The sequence below is a fragment of the Sitophilus oryzae genome, unplaced genomic scaffold (genome assembly GCF_002938485.1).
Source record: "Sitophilus oryzae breed Bouriz unplaced genomic scaffold, Soryzae_2.0 scaffold_857_pilon_pilon, whole genome shotgun sequence".
In the NCBI taxonomy this organism is placed as follows: Eukaryota; Metazoa; Arthropoda; class Insecta; order Coleoptera; family Curculionidae; genus Sitophilus; species Sitophilus oryzae.
The window spans coordinates 855,448-874,835 of NW_022147480.1; the positions used below are offsets into that span (position 1 = coordinate 855,448).

At 32.8% G+C, this 19,388-nt stretch overlaps 2 protein-coding genes across 2 annotated transcripts in view; both read right to left on the reverse strand.

Annotated features, from left to right (window-relative positions):
- The window catches only part of LOC115889906 (glutamate receptor ionotropic, NMDA 2B), a 285,735-nt gene that overhangs the window by 90,292 nt on the left and 176,055 nt on the right, over positions 1-19,388 (reverse strand). The gene's annotated exons all lie outside the window — the stretch shown is intronic.
- LOC115889908 (carbonic anhydrase 6-like) lies at positions 5,018-5,991 on the reverse strand. The gene has a single exon (XM_030909999.1). The coding sequence runs from the start codon at positions 5,838-5,840 to the stop codon at positions 5,058-5,060; it is 783 nt and encodes a 260-aa protein (XP_030765859.1). The 5' UTR covers positions 5,841-5,991; the 3' UTR covers positions 5,018-5,057.

Genomic DNA, 19,388 nt, shown 5'->3' on the forward strand with positions numbered 1-19,388 from the left:
GTCGACGATAATGAACAGTTCTTAGTCATCTCTTGATGATGCTAATATGGTTAGCGAAACGCGCGTCCAGTGTAAAAGTAAAAGTGTTTTGGTGTATTGTGGTAATTTAATGTTTTATTTTATAAAAGTGAAAACAATACATTCTTATGGAGCCGATTGGCCCAATATCTGATTACATTGCGTAGTCTTAGGCAATGCGCTGACAGGCAATTTTTAATCGGCCGACTATTTAGTTACATATTTGCGTAACCAATATATCCTTATGGAGCCGCGCTGACGTGCAATCAAATAGTCCGCCGATCGACTTCATAAGTATGTATTGTTTTCACTTTTGCAATTAAATAGTCGGCCGACTAAAAATTACAGGTCAGTGCGTAGGCTTATTTTATCGAATTTCCCTTCACACTATCCATTTATTTAAAATCGTACCTAAGTCAGGGAATTCAAAGTGTCTTGTTCAAATTAATATTTTTTTAGAAAATATGCGATAACTGTTTTGAGTAGTTTATATTGTAAGGTTAATTTTACGTTAAAACTATCTTGTACGCTTTCTAAAATTTGTTTAAAAGAGTTTACTTGTAACAAACTTTCATGGTTAATTTTATTGCATTTTCTAGTAAATAAATCAAACGCTTTACGGTGTACTATAAAAGTTTTTTCTCGCTTGAGCATTTTTCCACGAAACTTTGACATATAACTTAGTAACACGCTGTGAAAAGTTGGGAAATTTAATGTTTCACAGCTAATGCAGCCGCGGTTGTTGATAGCAAAAAATGCTGTGTAGTAAATTTAATAAGGGCAGTCTCTCTACTAGTATTAAGCTAAAAATAAGTCTATACATATAACGGAGTAATGAAATTACTAAATTGCATTGAAAAATAAATAGAAAATAATATAAAATATACAAAAAATAAATAAATAAACTAGCACAAAGGGAGCATATCTTCTTAATAACAATTTTCAAAAAGTTAACAAATAAGGGAGTGTGGAGTTGTGGTCGATTTTTCAACCAGTGACTGTTAAAGCAAATAGATAATATGTATTGATTTAATGAATATAATGAATAAACTGTATGTATCATTCAATGTAAGAAAAAAGAGTAAGTTCATTTTGATTATCTCTGTAAGCTCTCTACTCAAATGCTAATATATATATATAAAATCCCATATAAATTATGCCCATATCAAGGAAATCAAACTCTGTTTTTCAAGAAACTCGCATCCTATGAGAAATGATCGAAAATATACAGGATACGTTAACGATTTTAGAAAATATCATCCGAGCCGTAAATTTGGTGCACTAAATAAAAAGAAATAAACGTCACTGATACGTTTGTTTCTATATTTTTAAATTTTTATCACATGAAATTTGCATAGACAATGCTTAGACGACAATAATTATTACCTATACAGGGTGGGCTACTGAAAACTTACAATGGCTATAATGTTTAAACCAAAAAAGATATCAAAAAAATAAAAAATACCGAGGGGGAATACATATGACGTATTTTTTGAACCACCCCGACCTACCCCTTAGGAGGCATCCCTACTCACTTGAAAATCTTAAATGGCAACACCCCACTTGTGGCGTCTTTTTGGAAAGCTCATGAAAAATGCTAAATGATGATCATAAAGTTTTTAGGGTGAAATTGGAAAACTACCCTTACACGAACAATTAGGTGGACATTAATGAAAAAGGTGATTTTTTCAGCATAAGTTACAAATTGGGACCCAGCTAAATGAAGTATTTTTCAAACCACCCCAACCCACCCCTAGGTGGCACTCCCTCACTTCTAATCTCAAGATAGCGATACCCCACTTGTGACACTTCTTTGGAAAGCTAATTGAAATTGCTAAAAGATGGTCATACAGACTTCAACTTAATTACTGGTTAGTGACAAGAAATATAGGTGTGACAATTTGAAAGAAATTTAAAATGATAATTTATTTTAATAATTGCTCAAAATGACAGCCGTTTTGTTTCATACAAAAATACAAACAATTTTCAAATTCTTCTCTCACTTTTTGGAAAGTCTCTCTCGGAATATTTCGACATGCTTCAGTTCCCCTGTGCCTTAGTTCTTGCAACGAACCTGCTTTTGTCTTGTAGACTATGAATTTAGTGTAACCCCACAAGGAAAAGTCTAAAGGAGTGAGATCAGGTAACCTTGGCGGCCACTCGATTAGACCCCTTCTCCCAATCCATTGCCTTGGATAATATTTATCCAACCACGGCCTTGTGACAATAGAATAATGTGAAGTGGCTCCATTTTGCTGAAAGTGTATGAGGTCTTCATTAAGCGAGTTATAATAAATTTCTTTGTACCAGCTTTTTTTTCTCGCAATGGTTCATGGATATAAAAATAATTAATTCTATTGATTTTGACACGTTTTGACATTTTTGTTTTATTTTTAGGCTCTATTTTTTTTCGTTCTTTTTTATGACAGTCGTTCAGCATTTTTTATACGCTTTCCAAAGAGGAGTTACAAGTGGGGTATCGCTATTTTGAGATTAGAAGTGAGGGGGTGGCACCTAGGGGTGGGTTGGGGTAGTTTGAAAAAAAACTCATTTAGCTGGGTCCCAATTTGTAACTTATGCTGAAAAAATTAATTTTTTTATTATTGTCCACCTAATCTTTCGTGTAAGGGGTAGTTTTTAAATTTCACCCTTAAAACTTTATGATCATCGTTTTACTACATGGACATGAAACAAATACGAGGTGAAGATGGTGAATTAGTTGAATCCAATAATAGAACATTGCAGAATATTAATGGAAGAAAAGTTATTTTACGAACTAGATGGTTTTATATAAATATTTAATTTTTAATGTCAACATATACGAGTGTACGACAAAATGTGATTAAATAATTATAAATTGTTAATTTGAAGTTTGACTTCATATATCACACTTGAACATCGTCATATTTCTGCTAATATATGTTTGTTCTTTGCAAATTCACCTAGGGGTGGGTCGGGGCAGTTTGAAAAAAAACTCATTTAGCTGGGTCCCAATTTGTAACTTATGCTGAAAAAATTACTTTTCTCATCAATGTACACCTAATTTTTCGTGTAAGGGTTAGTTTTTCAATTTCACTCTAAAAACTTTATGATCATCGTTTAGCATTTTTCATGGGCTTTCCAAAAAGGCGCCACAAGTGGGGTGTTGCCATTTAAGATTTTCAAGTGAGTAGTGGTGCCGCCTTAGGGGTAGGTCGGGGTGGTTCAAAAAATACGTCATATGTATTCCCCCTCGATATTGTAGAAACGGTATTTTTTATTTTTTTGATATCTTTTTTGGTTTAAAAATTATAGCCATTGTAAGTTTTCAGTGGCCCACCCTGTATGATACACAGCGAACTCAGTGTCACCAATGCTCATTGGTCGAATATTCCACCACTACGTTAACTTTCCGCGCCAATTCGGCTAACGTATAGATATGGTTGATTAAAAGGCAAAAGCGCGCATAGAAATCAGCATAGCAAACAAACTGGGCGATAATACACTTGCACTGATTAGTTGGTTAAATTAAAGTGGTCGATTTAGCGACCGTCAACCTATAAAGGGCTAAATTACATGCACCTATTTTTGGGACACCCTGTATAAGAAAATAAATAAAACTTTTTAACTGCAATTTATTTCTTACACTCATTTGACAGACCGATGACAATACAAAATCCAGTCCTCGCGTCCAGCTACAGATACAAAAAGACAAACTATTCCGGAAAAGGATAATAATTTTCAACACTTCCGACGTATCTTCCTTGCCGTCGCGTTACGATTTTACGCGCCCCTATGAAAAATGATGTTTCGCCTCTTATATATCTCGAAACGGTGGATGCTCTTTGTTTTGTTGCTTCCGCTTCCAAGGTTAAGATGCATTTTGCGCTAAAAAGGATCGGAGTCGCTTCGTAGGATGGCGGTAATAAAAATTTTATATCTCGTCTATGGCAAGAAACTGACGTACGGTATCGGCAAAGTGAAGTTAACGAATTACCAGAATTGGTCTAGCAAATAAATTTCTTTATGGAACTTTTTAAGGATAACTAAGATGTTTTTTTTTTCGATTTTCCCCAATCTATTTTTAAATATATTACCTAATGTTTAATAATTTTGGGCCGAAAACTAAATGAGGAGCAGACGATAAGACTAATATTTTTAAACAAAAGTGGCATTGTAAACTACATACACAGAGTTACAATATTGTTGCGTTTTTTGTCGGTTCCGTATGGATAAAAAGACTAATTTATTTAACGCAATTTATATTTTACACTAATTAACAAAACAATAATGATATAACACAAAAGGAAAACTATTTAAAAACTTATTAATCTACCGAATATATTTTTAATTTATTTAGAGCGAAAAGCAAGTAAGCCGCGTCCCGTAGCACACCGTAGCTTATTATCGTCTGTCCCTTTCTATATTTGTGGGATTCGAACCTCGGACCGCTCAATCCAGAAGCCACCAGGACCACTCAATCCACCCACGGAGTCACAGCTGCTTTTTATCGCCTGTCCCTTACGCACTGGCCTCGGCATTTATACAGGGTGGGCCACTGAAAACTTACAATGGCTATAATTTTTAAATCAAAAAAGATATCAAAAAAAAACCGTTTCTATAATATCGAGGGGGAATACATATGACGTATTTTTTGAACCACCCCGACCTACCCCTTAGGCGGCACCCCTACTCACTTGAAAATCTTAAATGGCAACACCCCACTTGTGGCGCCTTTTTGGAAAGCCCATGAAAAATGCTAAACGATGATCATAAAGTTTTTAGAGTGAAATTGAAAAACTAATCCTTACACGAAAAATTAGGTGGACATGAATGAAAAAAGTAATTTTTTCAGCATAAGTTACAAATTGGGACCCAGCTAAATGAGTTTTTTTTCAAACTGCCCCGACCCACCCCTAGGTGAATTTGCAAAGAACAAACATATATTAGCAGAAATATGACGATGTTCAAGTGTGATACATGAAGTCAAACTTCAAATTAACAATTTATAATTATTTAATCACATTTTGTCGTACACTCGTATATGTTTACATTAAAAATTAAATATTTATATAAAACCATCTAGTTCGTAAAATAACTTTTCTTCCATTAATATTCTGCAATGTTCTATTATTGGATTCAACTAATTCACCATCTTCACCTCGTATTTGTTTCATGTCCATGTAGTAAGAACTTTGTATATTAGCAGTATTCTTAAATACAAGCCAATGAACATATTCGGGACACCAAGGAACACTAAACGACCCTTCGTAATAAAAAAACTTTTCTAGATCATATGGCAAAAAGTCTATGAATTTTAGTGGCTCAGTTGTTCTCTGTTTGGTGCCTGTACCTTTTAGTTTTTTCGTGGCTTCTGCAATTATTTTAAAATTGTTACTTTGTGTATAATTCGTTTTAAAATTTAATACGGCCATTACTGCGACTGCAAAAGGATGAGCTAGGGCTTCTTTAAATGTACGATACTTTGTTGAATACAGTACAAAATGACATTCCATATCATATCTAATACCATCAATCGTATGCTCTGAAGGCCAATGAAAATGTAAGTTTTCCAAGATGTAAGTTTGCGTTAAGCCACCACCAGATATTTTTGGCTTACTACAAGGACACATGTCTGGGATTTTTAGGACTACTAAATCAGTTAAATGATGGACGTCTAGAATGTAATCTTGATCAAAGTTTTCTAGCTTTATGGGTTCCAAATTCTTTAAGTAGGACGTTTTTTGTGATAGAGCTATTGGTGATTGTTGGCGTCCTTTTTTACAGTGAACTTTTGGCCAGTGTTCTTCTCTAGCAATATTCTGTTGGGACAACGTCTTCATTCTTCGGTTTATTAGCAAAAATCTTGTTTTTTTAATGTTTCTTCACCGTGAATTTTTAATAATGAATTAGTATTGTTTATTTTAAATCATGTTTTGAGAATGAAGATGTTTAACACAATTAAATTGTGTGACATTGACAAAAATTAATTGTCAATTTGAAGTTTGACATAGTATAATGTCATTTTAACAGAACGTCAAAGGTTTATAATAGACAGGCCCTAGACACTCAATAGTAATTATATAGAACTACAAATTTAGTTCCTCCCGCATCGCCAGACGGTGCAAAAGACATTAAAGTACACTTTTCTAATTTATATATGAAGATGACATGATAGCCTCTATGTTGACTATCGTCTATGGTCTAGTTTTGGTCTAGTTGACAAAATATTGGTGATCCGTCAAGTTATTTTTAAATCATTATTTAAATAATTATTAATTCAGATATTTTTGATTTGTCGGAAAGTGCGGTGATTTGTGTTTTTATTACTTTGTGTATTTTGATTTGGTTTGGTTTCATTTTATTGATTTTATGGAAAGAACTGTTCATTAAAATGTTGTATCCGATGTTGTAGGGCTTGTTTCTCTCTACAATTTCCTGTTTCACAATGTACCGTTTGTGTCCGGGAAGCGTTCATAGTTCCATAATTGTCGATTTTCGAAAGAAATCAGTACATGGTTATTATTTCGTATATTTACCATTTTATTGATTTTATGGAAAGAACTGTTCATTAAAATATTGTATCCTATGTTACAGCTTGTTTCTCTCTACAATTTTTTGTTTCACAATGTACCGTTTGGGCCCGGGATTGAAATAAACCGAGAAACTGTGCACATCGCTAAGGGATGTGGAAGGGGATATAGCAGATTTGTCGCAGATGACCGGTCGACCCAATCAATACCTCTGTCAGTACTTAAAGTTCTAGGGAAAGGTCTACGTCATGCGTTCAGCTTCATGATTTAATTACGTCTCGTGATACTTAATTTGTTTATTTATTAACGAGTCGTTGTAATTTGCCCTAAAGCTTGAATTTTTTTAAGTGCAAGCTAGAAACACTTGCATTTTTGGTAAAAATAAGTGGAATTGGGTGGGTGTTCGATAGTGGTCAGTAGAACTCTGAATTCAAAAATTGATATCTCGAAATCTATTAGAAATAATAGATTGTAGTTTTTTCAAGAACTTTGTTAATATTTCTGCTGCATTTTCTTTGTAGACAGTATGTGAAAATCTTTATCAATAAAAAAATTACACGATTGCTGAAAATTGCTATGCTCTAAAAGTAAATGGATGGATTGTTTACAATTTTTGAATGGAAAAAACAACCTTATCGAATTTTTCTTATGTAAACATATTGTAAAATATCCGATCTTGAAAATAAAAAAATGATACCTTAACGATATCCTTATAATTCAATTTCAGATGCTCAGAAACATGTCTAATGATTTTATCTAATTATCTCTTGAAAAAAAAGTCTTTTAAAAATAAGCGGTTTGCGATCGTGATTTTACTTTACTTGATAGGGAAAGGCGTATCGGCAACGCCGCAACAGCACACCGTCGCGCATCGCGTCGGTCGGTCGCATTTCTCTCACTCCGACTTAATAAGATCCCTATGCGATTTACTTCCACACATAAATGCCGACCCAAAAGTAACAGTTGCCAGCAAGGTATATTTTCTCGATTTTAAGTTTGATTATAAAGTTAGTGAGAACTAGAAAATTCACGACAAAAAAACACTGTTGAATAAGCGTTAAAATTAGATAGAGCAGATACCAAGACGAAAATAGAGGATATCATGGTAAGACAACGATTTTTTCTGTATTCTTTCTGTCGGATCGGCAATCAATCTTACTTTATCTGAGACCAATTCGGGAAAATATCGCTGAAGACACACAGAACGTCGAATGAATAGATAAAAGAAGACGTCTTTGCCTCTGCGGGTGAGCGAAAAACAAGATGGAATCGTGAAATATTCATTGGATTAGAAAAATCTTGTTTGCGCGCCCGCCTCACCTAATTGTATATTTATTGAACATATACATACATTACGCACCTTTCTTTCTGTAATTGTATCTCTGGAGTTATTTGATTTGTCAGCCAGGTTTCCTTTTATTTATTTCAAACATTGTACATTATAATATCAATAAATATACAGGGTGGTCCGAACTGTATTCCGGAAACTTCGACAGCATATTCTGCAGATAAAAATAAGTGAAAAAGTTCGTATAAATGTATGTCTTAAAATGGCTTATTTTCTTAGATACAGGGTGTGGAAGTTTCATTTTTTATTTCGATTTTTTCCAAATAATTTTTGAAATAACGTAATTACTTGGATGAAAATTGGTGTCTGGGAGTTTTTTGACATGAGAAATTTGATTTTGATGTCAATATAACTTCTATTTGTAGGGGGCGCCACCTACATGTGTTTTAACTGTTTTGAAGCGTAATAACTTTTTGACTGTATCTGTATAAAACTACCGAGTGAAAAAATATACATCTCTGTGACTTTTTACGTAAAAAATATCTCTTTGTAAAAATCGCTACGAGCAACCGTTCTTAAGCTATTTAGAATGGAAATAGACAATACATGTTATTATTGACGAAAAATAAACACGTTGAGAAGATAGTTATTTCACTAAAATAATAAATTTGGGAATTTTTTTTTTTTAAATTAATCATAATTTTTTCTGCAAAAAATGATGATAAAACAGTTTTTATTGAACTTTTAGCACAAAAACATTTCAAATTTATGATTTCAATCTAATAATTATTTAGTCAACGTGTTTAATTTATGTCAATGATGACAGGTATTGATAATTTCGATTCTAAATATCTCGAAAACCATTTTTCGTAGCGATTTTTACCAAGAGACCTTTTTGACGTAAAAAATGTCGCAAATGTATATTTTTTCACTCAGTAGTTTTATACAGGTACGGACGAAAAGTTATTACTCTTCAAACAAATTAAAAAATAATTAGGTGGCGCCCTCTACTAGTAGGAGTCAAATTGACATCAGAATCAAATTTCTCATGTCAAAAAACTCCCAGATACCAATTTTCATCCAAATGTGGACGTTACTTCAGAAATTATTTGGAAAAAATCGTAATAAAAATGAAACTTCTACACCCTGTATCTCCGAAACTATACATTCTAGGACATACATTTATACGAACTTTTTTACTTATTTTTATCTGCAGAATATGCTGCCGAAGTTTCCGGAATACAGTTCGGACCACCCTGTATACAGGGTGAGTCAGAAATAAATGCAAATATTTTCATGATTGGTAGATTTCGATATAAGAAATATATTTTCTCTTTACCGTTTTTTAAAGAAGTCTAAAATAACCGAGTTCTGTTATTTTGAAAATTTAATAAAATATATTTTTTTGCTTAAATTTTGAGAACCACTGATTTTTTCTTTCTTTTAAATTTAATCCACTAGCTATGTTGCCATATTATCAAGATATTATGTTTTTTAACTATAAACAATCCCACATTTTTTTTTTTCAAAAAATTTCAAATTTTAAATTTTTTTATTTTGCAAAAATACCTCATTACACTTATTTACAACAAATTTCTTGCACTTATTTAAGACTCGCCCTGTATAGAGATGTCAATAAAAGTTGGCGGTTGAATCTTAGAATGTACTTGAGTCATTTGAAGGATTGAGTCAGGAAATAGAGTTTCTCTGTTAAAACAGACCAAATTTAACCACCCTGTGCATGTGAGCTTATTGCGGAACCGCCATTGTCTGAAACAAAATGTTCTGCGTTTTCCACTGCGCAAACGAAAATTTCCACGCTAGCAACAGTAAATTAAAAACCGTTTTCAATTTAATCCGTTTAAATGCATAGGAAAATTTACAAGTTGCAACCACTTATTCTTCGCAACTAAAATAAAATTCCGAACCAAATCTGCGAAAAATGCATTTTTTAAAATCCCCCTCGAGTTTGAATTTGCAATGCAAATTTGAAAACTGACCTGAATTTTTTATTTTTAGGGCTTATAAATTGATGAAAACCCTGTCACTACATATTTAATAGTTATTTGTTTTTTAACCATAATATTTATAAAATATAAGCTACATTGAGGTGCAAAATAAACGCAACGGAAACATTTTTGGTCTAGTTTAAACTGTTATATTTTTTTTTATTTTTAGTCTTATTTCCTTGATTTTGTTAGTAAACTGTATACAGGGTTGTTCACCACATACGACACGGAGTATTGTAGCTAAACGATGAGATTTTTACAAATTGTAAGTTTTGGGTTCGATGAAGGACTATTAGAGGTATAATTTAAAAATAATTTTACAAGATACAGAGTGTCCCAAATAAGTAAACAATATCAAAGTTGTATTTTTTTAAATGGAACACCCTGTATATTATTACATTTTTAGTTTCCCACGATTAAAATAAAGGTAAATTTGATTAAGATTTATTATACTTAAACCTTACTGTTTTTGAAATATTTTCAATTTTGTGAAATTGCAGTAAAAATTTTAAAGCTTCATTTCTCCAAGGGTATCAAAGTTTTTAATTCTAAATATTTACTGAAGTTTATTTACTGATCTGTTATTGTGTTGCAATAATAAAAATAATACTACCTTATACAGAGTGTCTAAAAATTTATTTTAAATAATTATTAGCTTCAAACGGCAATAACTTGTTTAATTTAAATGGAACACCCTGTATATTTTACGAGAATCAGATGCACAGTTTAGTTGTCTATCAAATTATATTATACCATTTTTTACCTATCTCTTTAAGTTTCCGTAGAAAATGCATTTTCTTGTAATTTAGAACTTATTTATCAATATACCCATGGACTATTGACATTTTAGATTATTTTTAAAGATGTACCAAATTTTTAAAGAGTAAAGATACTAATATTGTCGATATAATTCGTTTATTTCATTAAAAAAATAAAAAAAAACTGTTTAAATATTTGTTAAAGAGGACCAATTAATATGATTCCAGTATTCAAACTACATTAACTGACTGTTTGCGTTGATTAATAATAATTGCTCCAAATACTAAAAAACTGAATTTTGTATGGGCATTAGACAGTGTGATAAAAGGTAACACCTTAAAAATGATATTTCATTTTTTAATAAATGCTTATATGCTTTAAATAGTAATATAAAGTAATAAAAAGTAATATAAATAATTTTGATTTCCAATTTTTTATTTATATTTTCCTTCCATTACACTGCATGCTTAGAAAATTAATAAATCTTTATATTTCATGATTTGGTTTGGTTTGGTGTTAACATAACAAATTAGTTCTGTAATTATTATTATTTAATAAACCACCGTTGCCACACACACATTTAGAGACTATATTATTTTTAAATAGGATCTAATATAAATACTTTTGACTTCTATTTGTTGTTTATATTTTGCTACTACCTAAAAAAATGTTTATATTATTAAATGATTTTAAATTTTGTTGTTAATAGGTATTACAAATTATTACTGTTATTATTATTTATTAAAGCAGTCTTTGCTTAAAAACATTAAAAATCATTTTCCTACATTCAAAACAAAAATTATTATTGCAGTGTAACAACAGAATATTAATAAAAAAATGCAAAACATATATGTACCATTTTGTAGACATTGTACCATTTGTAGACATTCTATCCCTAACTAACTAATGCTAAAGAATAATATTCTTTGCTTCTCTTCTCAGCCATTACTCATCCACTGCAGAATGTAGGCCTCTCTCAGTTTCTTCCACTCGTTTCGATTCTGTGCACTCCTCATCCACTTCTTACCGGCTACGGTTTGGATATCATCAGTCCAACTTTTAGGAGGTCGGCCGACTGAGCGTTTTGCTAGGCGTGGCCTCCAGCAAAGAAGTCTTTTTGCCCATCTTTCCTCGGACTGTCTGGCCAAGTGTCCTGCCCAAGACCATTTAGAGTTAGCTATCCTCTTTACGATGTCCGTTATCCTCGTCTGTCGGCGAATGTCTTCATTTCTAATGTGGTCGCGAAGACTGATACCCATCATGGCTCTTTCCATAGCTCTTTGGCTCACTCGCAACCTGTTCACACTTCGTGCCGTCTTCGTCATAGTCTCCAAACCATAGGTCATGACAGGCAAGACGCATTTGTTGTAAACGTCTCTTTTTAGGCTATTTGGGATTTTGCTTTTGAATATAAAGTTAAGTTTACCAAAAGCTGCCCATCCGAGTTTGATCCTTCTAGAAATTTCGGTTGTTTGATTTGATTTTAGTGGCATGACCACTTAGTGGCATAGAGTTTTATGGCATGACCTAGATATATATATATACTCTTTAACGTTCTCAATCCTTTGTCCATTAACATTAGCTTGCTCTTCATTTTCATTTAGGGTTTTAGTTTTAGACAAATTCATTTTTAAACCTACTTGCGCAGATGTGTGGTGAAGTTGTTCGAGCATTGTTTGAAGTTCTTCCATCGATGAGGCCAGGACAACGACATCATCAGCGAAGCGCAAGTGGTTAAGCATCCCACCATCTACCTTAATACCCTTATTGTCTCAGTTCAGCTTCTTAAATACGTCCTCCAGGGCCAGTGTAAAAAGTTTGGGGGAAATAGTATCTCCCTGTCGGACTCCTCTTTCCATTTTAATTTTATTTGTGATATTTATGTCATCCAGTTTGATAGTCATTGTAGCTGATTTGTAAATAGATGATATTATGCCCGAGTATCTGTAGTCTATTCTGGCACTTTGTAGTGCATCGAGGATGGCGTGTAGCGTCGAAAGAGTAAGAGTCGAAAGCCTTCTCATAATCCACAAAGGCGACATATATAGGGAAGTTGTATTCGGTGCTTTTCTCTATGAGAGTGCGGACTGCCTGAAGGTGATCCACAGTACTATATCCACTTCTAAACCCTGCCTGTTCCGGGGGTTGATAGAAGTCGAATTTGTTTGACAGGCGATTTGTCAGCACCTTTGTGAATATTTTGTAGAAGTGCGAGAGCAGGCTGATGGGACGATAATTGTCGAGTCTGGTGTTATCACCCTTTTTGTGAATGAGAGTGATTGTTGCGTTTTGCCATAGCTCTGGTATTCTTTGTTCCATAATGCATCTATTAAAAATTTCCGTTATCTTCTGCAGTAGAAGTTGTCCACCAGATCTGAACATTTCGGTTGTTACTCTGTCTTCTCCCGGTGTTCTGTTATTTTTCATTTGGGAGAGGGCTTTCCTTATTTCTTCTACGTCTATTTCAGGAATTTCCTCGGAGTTAACATTAATGACTGCTATTCTTTTCTATTCGAATTTGCTATTCGAATGAATTGCAACTATCGAATGTTTCGATAGTATTCATTCGATAGTTCCCACTACTAACCAGAAGTACATGTAGAACTAAGTAAAAACTTTCATACCTGCTGAGTTGATTTTGAGAAGATTTTTTTTTATTTAATCTCATAATAAAGAAAAATATTTCGTATTTCTTCTAAACACAGACAAAGTCTCTATTCTCTTTATCCTAATTGTAATAATAAGTGTTAATAATATGCCTCTGGCCTGGTGCTATTTTTGTCCAAAACAAAAACTGCGCGACTGAATATCCCAGTCGTTATTCAAAGGGGTTGTTTTAACGTCACCAAGCATATGGCGTTACATTTTGCCTCTGCGAGCGCAAAGTCGGCGGTAATTATGATCTGACGAGGGGTAGCAGGATAGCGGTGGACCGCGCCTTAATAATTATGTAGATTCGCCACGAGATGGCGCTGGATAAGAGGAGTTATACGAGTTTTTGTTCATGGTTTTAACGCTCCGTCGTTTGCTGAGTCTGCATTTGGGTCAAGTTAATTTCAACTTTTCCTCTTTGTTTATTATCCAAAATTTGGAAATGCCGCTTTGTCAATATGTACCTACACTAGGGTGTCCGTTATTTACAAAATTGATCATTTCTCCCACGACGCCATTTAAATTTTTAGTGTATTGTCTAAAAAAAATAACAGGACTATTGTAAACCCTTAATATTCACAATAAACCTTGCCCCAAAGACGATTCATTTGCCACTTTTTGAAAATATTTTTTTCTCTCGATCTTGTTCTCTCGCAGCTATGAAATCACATATTCTTGTACAGAATTGAATGCTCTACAAAAAAGGTCTCTTACAATGTTTTGATAAGCCTACTCTTTCAAAAATTATTCACGGTTAAAATTATCTACTGGGTATATTCCCAAATTCTTCAACGTTTTTGACAAAATTATGATTATTTTCGAAAAATTTAATCTATTACTGTAAAAATATACAATTCTGATGGTGTTAAGGTTGGGAATTAAGAAATCTTTAAGTATAATGAAGTTTAAACCATTTAAGTATAGCTGATTTATTTTAATAAACTTTCTTTAGTTGGATTTTGATATTTCTTCTTATACTCGCTTACAATCTCAATCACATATTGTTTTTCATCATCACTTCTAGATAAAATATTAATGTATCTTCTGACAATTTAACAGCTCTTTATGCAGTATTATTAACTACTCTCAAATTTGTCACAATTTCTAAGCCTTTCATTATCCAGAATCCTTTAACCATTCCGTACTGTCAACTGCAGTAAACTTGTATCAATATTAATCAGTGTAAAAAATTGTAAAGAATTTGAATTTATGAAATAATCAATGTTTTTGTTTATAAACCATTTAAAATTATCCTGATTAAAAATGAAGCGTTTAGAAATCTCGAACTCTTCGTTCGGTAATAGATTAAATTTTTCGAAAATAATCATAATTTTGTTAAAAAGTTGAAGAATTTAGAAATTTACCCAGTAGTTAACTTTAACCGTGAATAACTATTGAAGGAGTAGGTTTATCGAAAAATTATAAGACACCATTTTTGTAGAGCATTCAATTCTATACAAAAATGTGTGTAATAAATAAAAATAGAGAATTATACAATTGTAGGACTTGTACGGTTTGTGTTACAAGCCCCTGGTGTTCGTTTGGATTTAACGCAGATGAGTTTACATAACAATATTATTAAAAAGGTATTGTATTACTGATTTTTTTTTGATTATAATTATTTTGAATCACTTAAAATAACAATAGAAACGTTACGACAGATTTTCTAAATAAAACTTAGTAATTAACAATCTTGATTAAATTCTTTAAAAACTTCTCTTGTTTTATCGTTGGAACTTTTATGTGAGGCCATTACTTAGTTGTAATGGGCGAGAGCCCTGTTAATTTTATTGCGAAATATTCAAAAGATCTTCTCGAATATCAAGCCGAAGAAATGTAATTGGTCAAGATTAATGGTGCTATCTTTTTTTTTTCTTTCTTTTATACTCGTCTCGAGACAAAAACGCGAAAGAATTTGAATAAAACAAATTATTTTTGGGTAACTGAAGTAGAACGGCTGTAAATTGTGCCTTTAATTGATAATATACAGGGTGTTCCGCATATAATGGACGGAAATTTTGTTTATATCTCCTGGAAATAAGGAATCGTCACATTTTATCGAACTCTCTCAATGACTTGCCAACCAGATGAAAGAGATTGAAATTAAATTACTGCATATTCCTTTTAGTAATTGGCATTGTCATTTGATTTGGGGTTATAATTTTATTGACGGACATCGATCAGTGTCAAAATTAAAATTTGATTGTTGCCGTAAAACAAAATTCAATTTTTTTCCTTGCAAAATTGCCTCAAAGATTTAACCAAAATGAACTAGAGCTCATTGCTAAGCTAAGAGACGCTGGTAAACACTCTTGCCCGTGGACGACGTATAATATGAAGTAAGTACAATGCAAAGGTGTAATATACCTATGTAAAATACAAATTGATAGCGTTTTGAAATAATATAGCGAGTTGCTGATGCTTACTACTATGGGACAGAAGCATAAACAACAGGAACAAAACATTAATATATAATACCATCATCAAGAGTATAATAACATTCAGCTGTGAAGTGTGGCCAATTAAGGAAACAACAAAACAACTGCTGGAAGCTACAGAGATGGAATTTTGGAGGAGAGCAGCAGACAAATCAAGACTCCAACGAATAACTAATGAACGCACAAGAGATATTATGGAAGTTAAACATACAATAGTGGAGGAGATAAAAAAACAGACAACTCATATGGTACAGGCATGTCCAAAGAGTGGTAGAAATAGGAATCCCAAAGCAAATTATATACTGGAAACCTGCAGGAAGAAGAAAACCGGGTAGACCGAAAAGAAGTCGGCAGGAAGGGATTGACAAGTTTATGGAGGAAAGAGCTCTCGGAGACGGTGCATGAAGAGACAGACTATCTATGGATAGATGGCATCAGAAGACGTACCATGTTTTAAACCAGTTAATATATATATATATACATATTTAATGACAGCGATCTTCATTTCTTAGCTATCGCTGACGCCGTTTTTTTTTCGGTCTATTGTATTGTTGGGTAGACCGAAAAGAAGTCGGCAGGAAGGGATTGACAAGTTTATGGAGGAAAGAGCTCTCGGAGACGGTGCATGAAGAGACAGACTATCTATGGATAGATGGCATCAGAAGACGTACCATGTTTTAAACCAGTTAATATATATATATACATATTTAATGACAGCGATCTTCATTTCTTAGCTATCGCTGACGCCGTTTTTTTTTTCGGTCTATTGTATTGTTGCGGACCGGTGTGGACTCGACCTAACCTAACTATATAGCCCGCCCTCGGATGACCTTAACATCGCATTAAAGTATAGACACCGTAATGATTCATTCGAAGATTCGAGAAGAAACGAGTTCCACTGGAATGGAGTAGTACATACGAGTACAATCGAAACCTTCTATATGCACCTAACGATCTATGGACTATTCTAGAGATCTTTAGCTGTCGGTATAAAAGCCGGCGGCTGTGGCCTAGAGAGGGCAGTTATAAATAGACAGTACAGTTGACGCGCTAAAATTCAAAATAAATTCTTAGTTATAAATCGTTTGTAAATAGTTCTATAAGTCTTTTATCGTTATTGTTTTTGTTAATTATTGTTAAATAAGTTAATTAGTGTTTAAAAAAATGGTGACTTTCTATCCACACGGAACCGACGAAAAACGTAACAGTATTAGTAATTTATCAGAAACCCTCTCTAAATTAATGACACTTGCTCTATCTATAATAAAAAAACCTTTTCAAGCAAATCAATCACACACTCATCGATACTTTTAAAAAAACACCGTCGTAAAGACATCTAAAAAGGCTCGTATATTGCTTAAGCCCGTTCTGTTATTATTTAATGGACGGCCGCCTTTCGGGAGGAATAAAATAGATGGCGTTAGTGGCGAGCGCTTACTTACTCTTCTGGTACAGAACACGTCCGGCCGGTGTTTTACGATGGCTTTTAGTACATCGTAGGCACGAAAGGCGGGTTTTTAACCTTTTACTTACCAAAACGTGTTGAAAAATTGGCTTTAGATCATGGTACAAAGAATACAAGGTATGATCGATAGCGGCTCCAATTTCGTTCAGTTCGCGCATACCACCTGTGACGTCACTAGGAAAATAATGAATAAATAAAAAATAAAGAAAGTTGACGGAGATCTGCATTTTTTGGGGTTATGGTTAAGAATTGTTTATTTTTAAGACTTTTTAGTTCGTTTAATTTAATAGTTACTAAAACCAGCAGTTCCAAAAATATATTTAAAAATAATTATCTATTAACATGGATTTGGACGATAATAATAGGTAAGAATACTAAATTTATTTCTATATTCGGTATAAAATTGTTTATTAGGTTTTTAGTTTGCGATGTTTATGGTAAATAATTTTCATGTTCATTGCCTCTGAATTCACATGAGGACAGAGATGAGGATATCTATGGAAAAGTAACCACAAGAGGAATTGTTACATCATTTAAAAAATGTTGGGAAGTTGAAGTTTCCCATCGAAAAGTAGAAAATGCCAATGCAGATGAATGTATTGTAATTGTGATAGAAGTAATTCCAAGGGTGAAGTCTATTATAATTAGTGACCTGTGCTTCTTTTTATATGTAGATGTTTCAGGTTTTGAGAATAAATCGGTTGAACGAAACCCAAAATTTAGAGGAAGTATTTGCATACCCAGAATATGACCATCAAGGATTATATAGCTCAAATTTCCTTTAATGGTAGGCAATTATTCAATGCAAATTAACTTTTTAAGTGACTGAAATATTAAATAGTTTACAATATGGTATATCACTAAAAATATATTACTTTTAAGTACAATTAGTGCCCGATACATTTCACAAAGTAGAATATTATTTTATATTAAATGAGGTGTTGTACCAACAATCAATTTATATTAATACCTGAGATTAAAAAATAACAGATTAAATAGTTCTTTTTTTTATACTACAACAATATACTATAGAATACGACAGTATTTAAAAAATAAATAAAAAGTTATGTCCCGGCCGAGATTCGAACTCCGGTCTCTCGCTTCCTAGCCCGACTCCTTACGCACTGCTCCACAGTAACTTGCTTAGCGATAATTCAATGACGGTATATAAACAAAAAAACAGGTTTATAACAATATCTTGACGATATGAACTGGCGCGCGGAGAGTGCTGACCAATAGCGCCAGTTATCACCTGTGACGTAGCGACCAACCTGCGCAATATCATACCTTGTATTCTTTGTACCATGCATCGTAGGCACGAAAGGCGGGTTTTTAACCTTTTACCTACCAAAACTTGTTGAAAAATTGGCTTTAGATGTGCTTTGTCTGTTTATGTTTTTGTAGCTTTATATTATTATTTTTTCATTAAATTTTTTTAATAATTTGTGTATACCATGTGTATATTATAGTCAGGAATAACTGCCATAACGTCTTAGGTTCACTCTGGATTGATTGTAGATTCTAGGGGGGGGACACCAAATTATTAGTTATAGAGTAAGTATAATATTATATTTGAAAAATAAAAAAAAATTGTGTGAAACTTCTTACTAACAACTATTAATTTGAAGGACATGTGGAAAAGTGACATCTAATGCTGTTTTAATATAAATATTATTTTCAATTTATTTCAGGAATCTGCACATTTTCTGTTCCCTTAATAGCCTGCAAATTTTGTAGAACACCATCCAAAATACACACTTTTAGGCAAATGCATAATAATGTTAACACCCGTTAACATTTATTTAAGAGAAGAAATTTTGAACCTAGCCAACAATTAGTGTGGTCTGTTTTTGCTTACATGTTTTGTTCCCTATTTATAGTGATTTACAGTAATTTTATTAAATTATACGAATATTCTCGTTGATTATGATTGATTTGAAATAAATATGACAATGTCCTCCAATGAAAATGCGAGTTGCTTAACTCTAATAATTCTAATTGTGAGCTAGCAAATGAGCTAGATGCTTTATGTAGACAGTTATTCAGAAGCTACAAACCAATCGATAAAAATTTGCATGAAAATTTACTTCCTAGCTCACAATCAGAAGATATTGGTACAGAGGTACAGTATCAAGTTTATTATAATGATTTTATTAGCTTTAAATCAAATGTTTTTTGGCGTTTTTACCACTTTTCATACCTTGAATTTTTACTACTAGCTCGCGTAAAAAAGTTCCACTTCAAAAA

Coding starts and splice junctions, on each gene's coding strand:
- LOC115889908 (XM_030909999.1), bottom strand. CDS start 5,840: ATGAAGACGTTGTCCCAACAGAATATTGCTAGAGAAGAACACTGGCCA.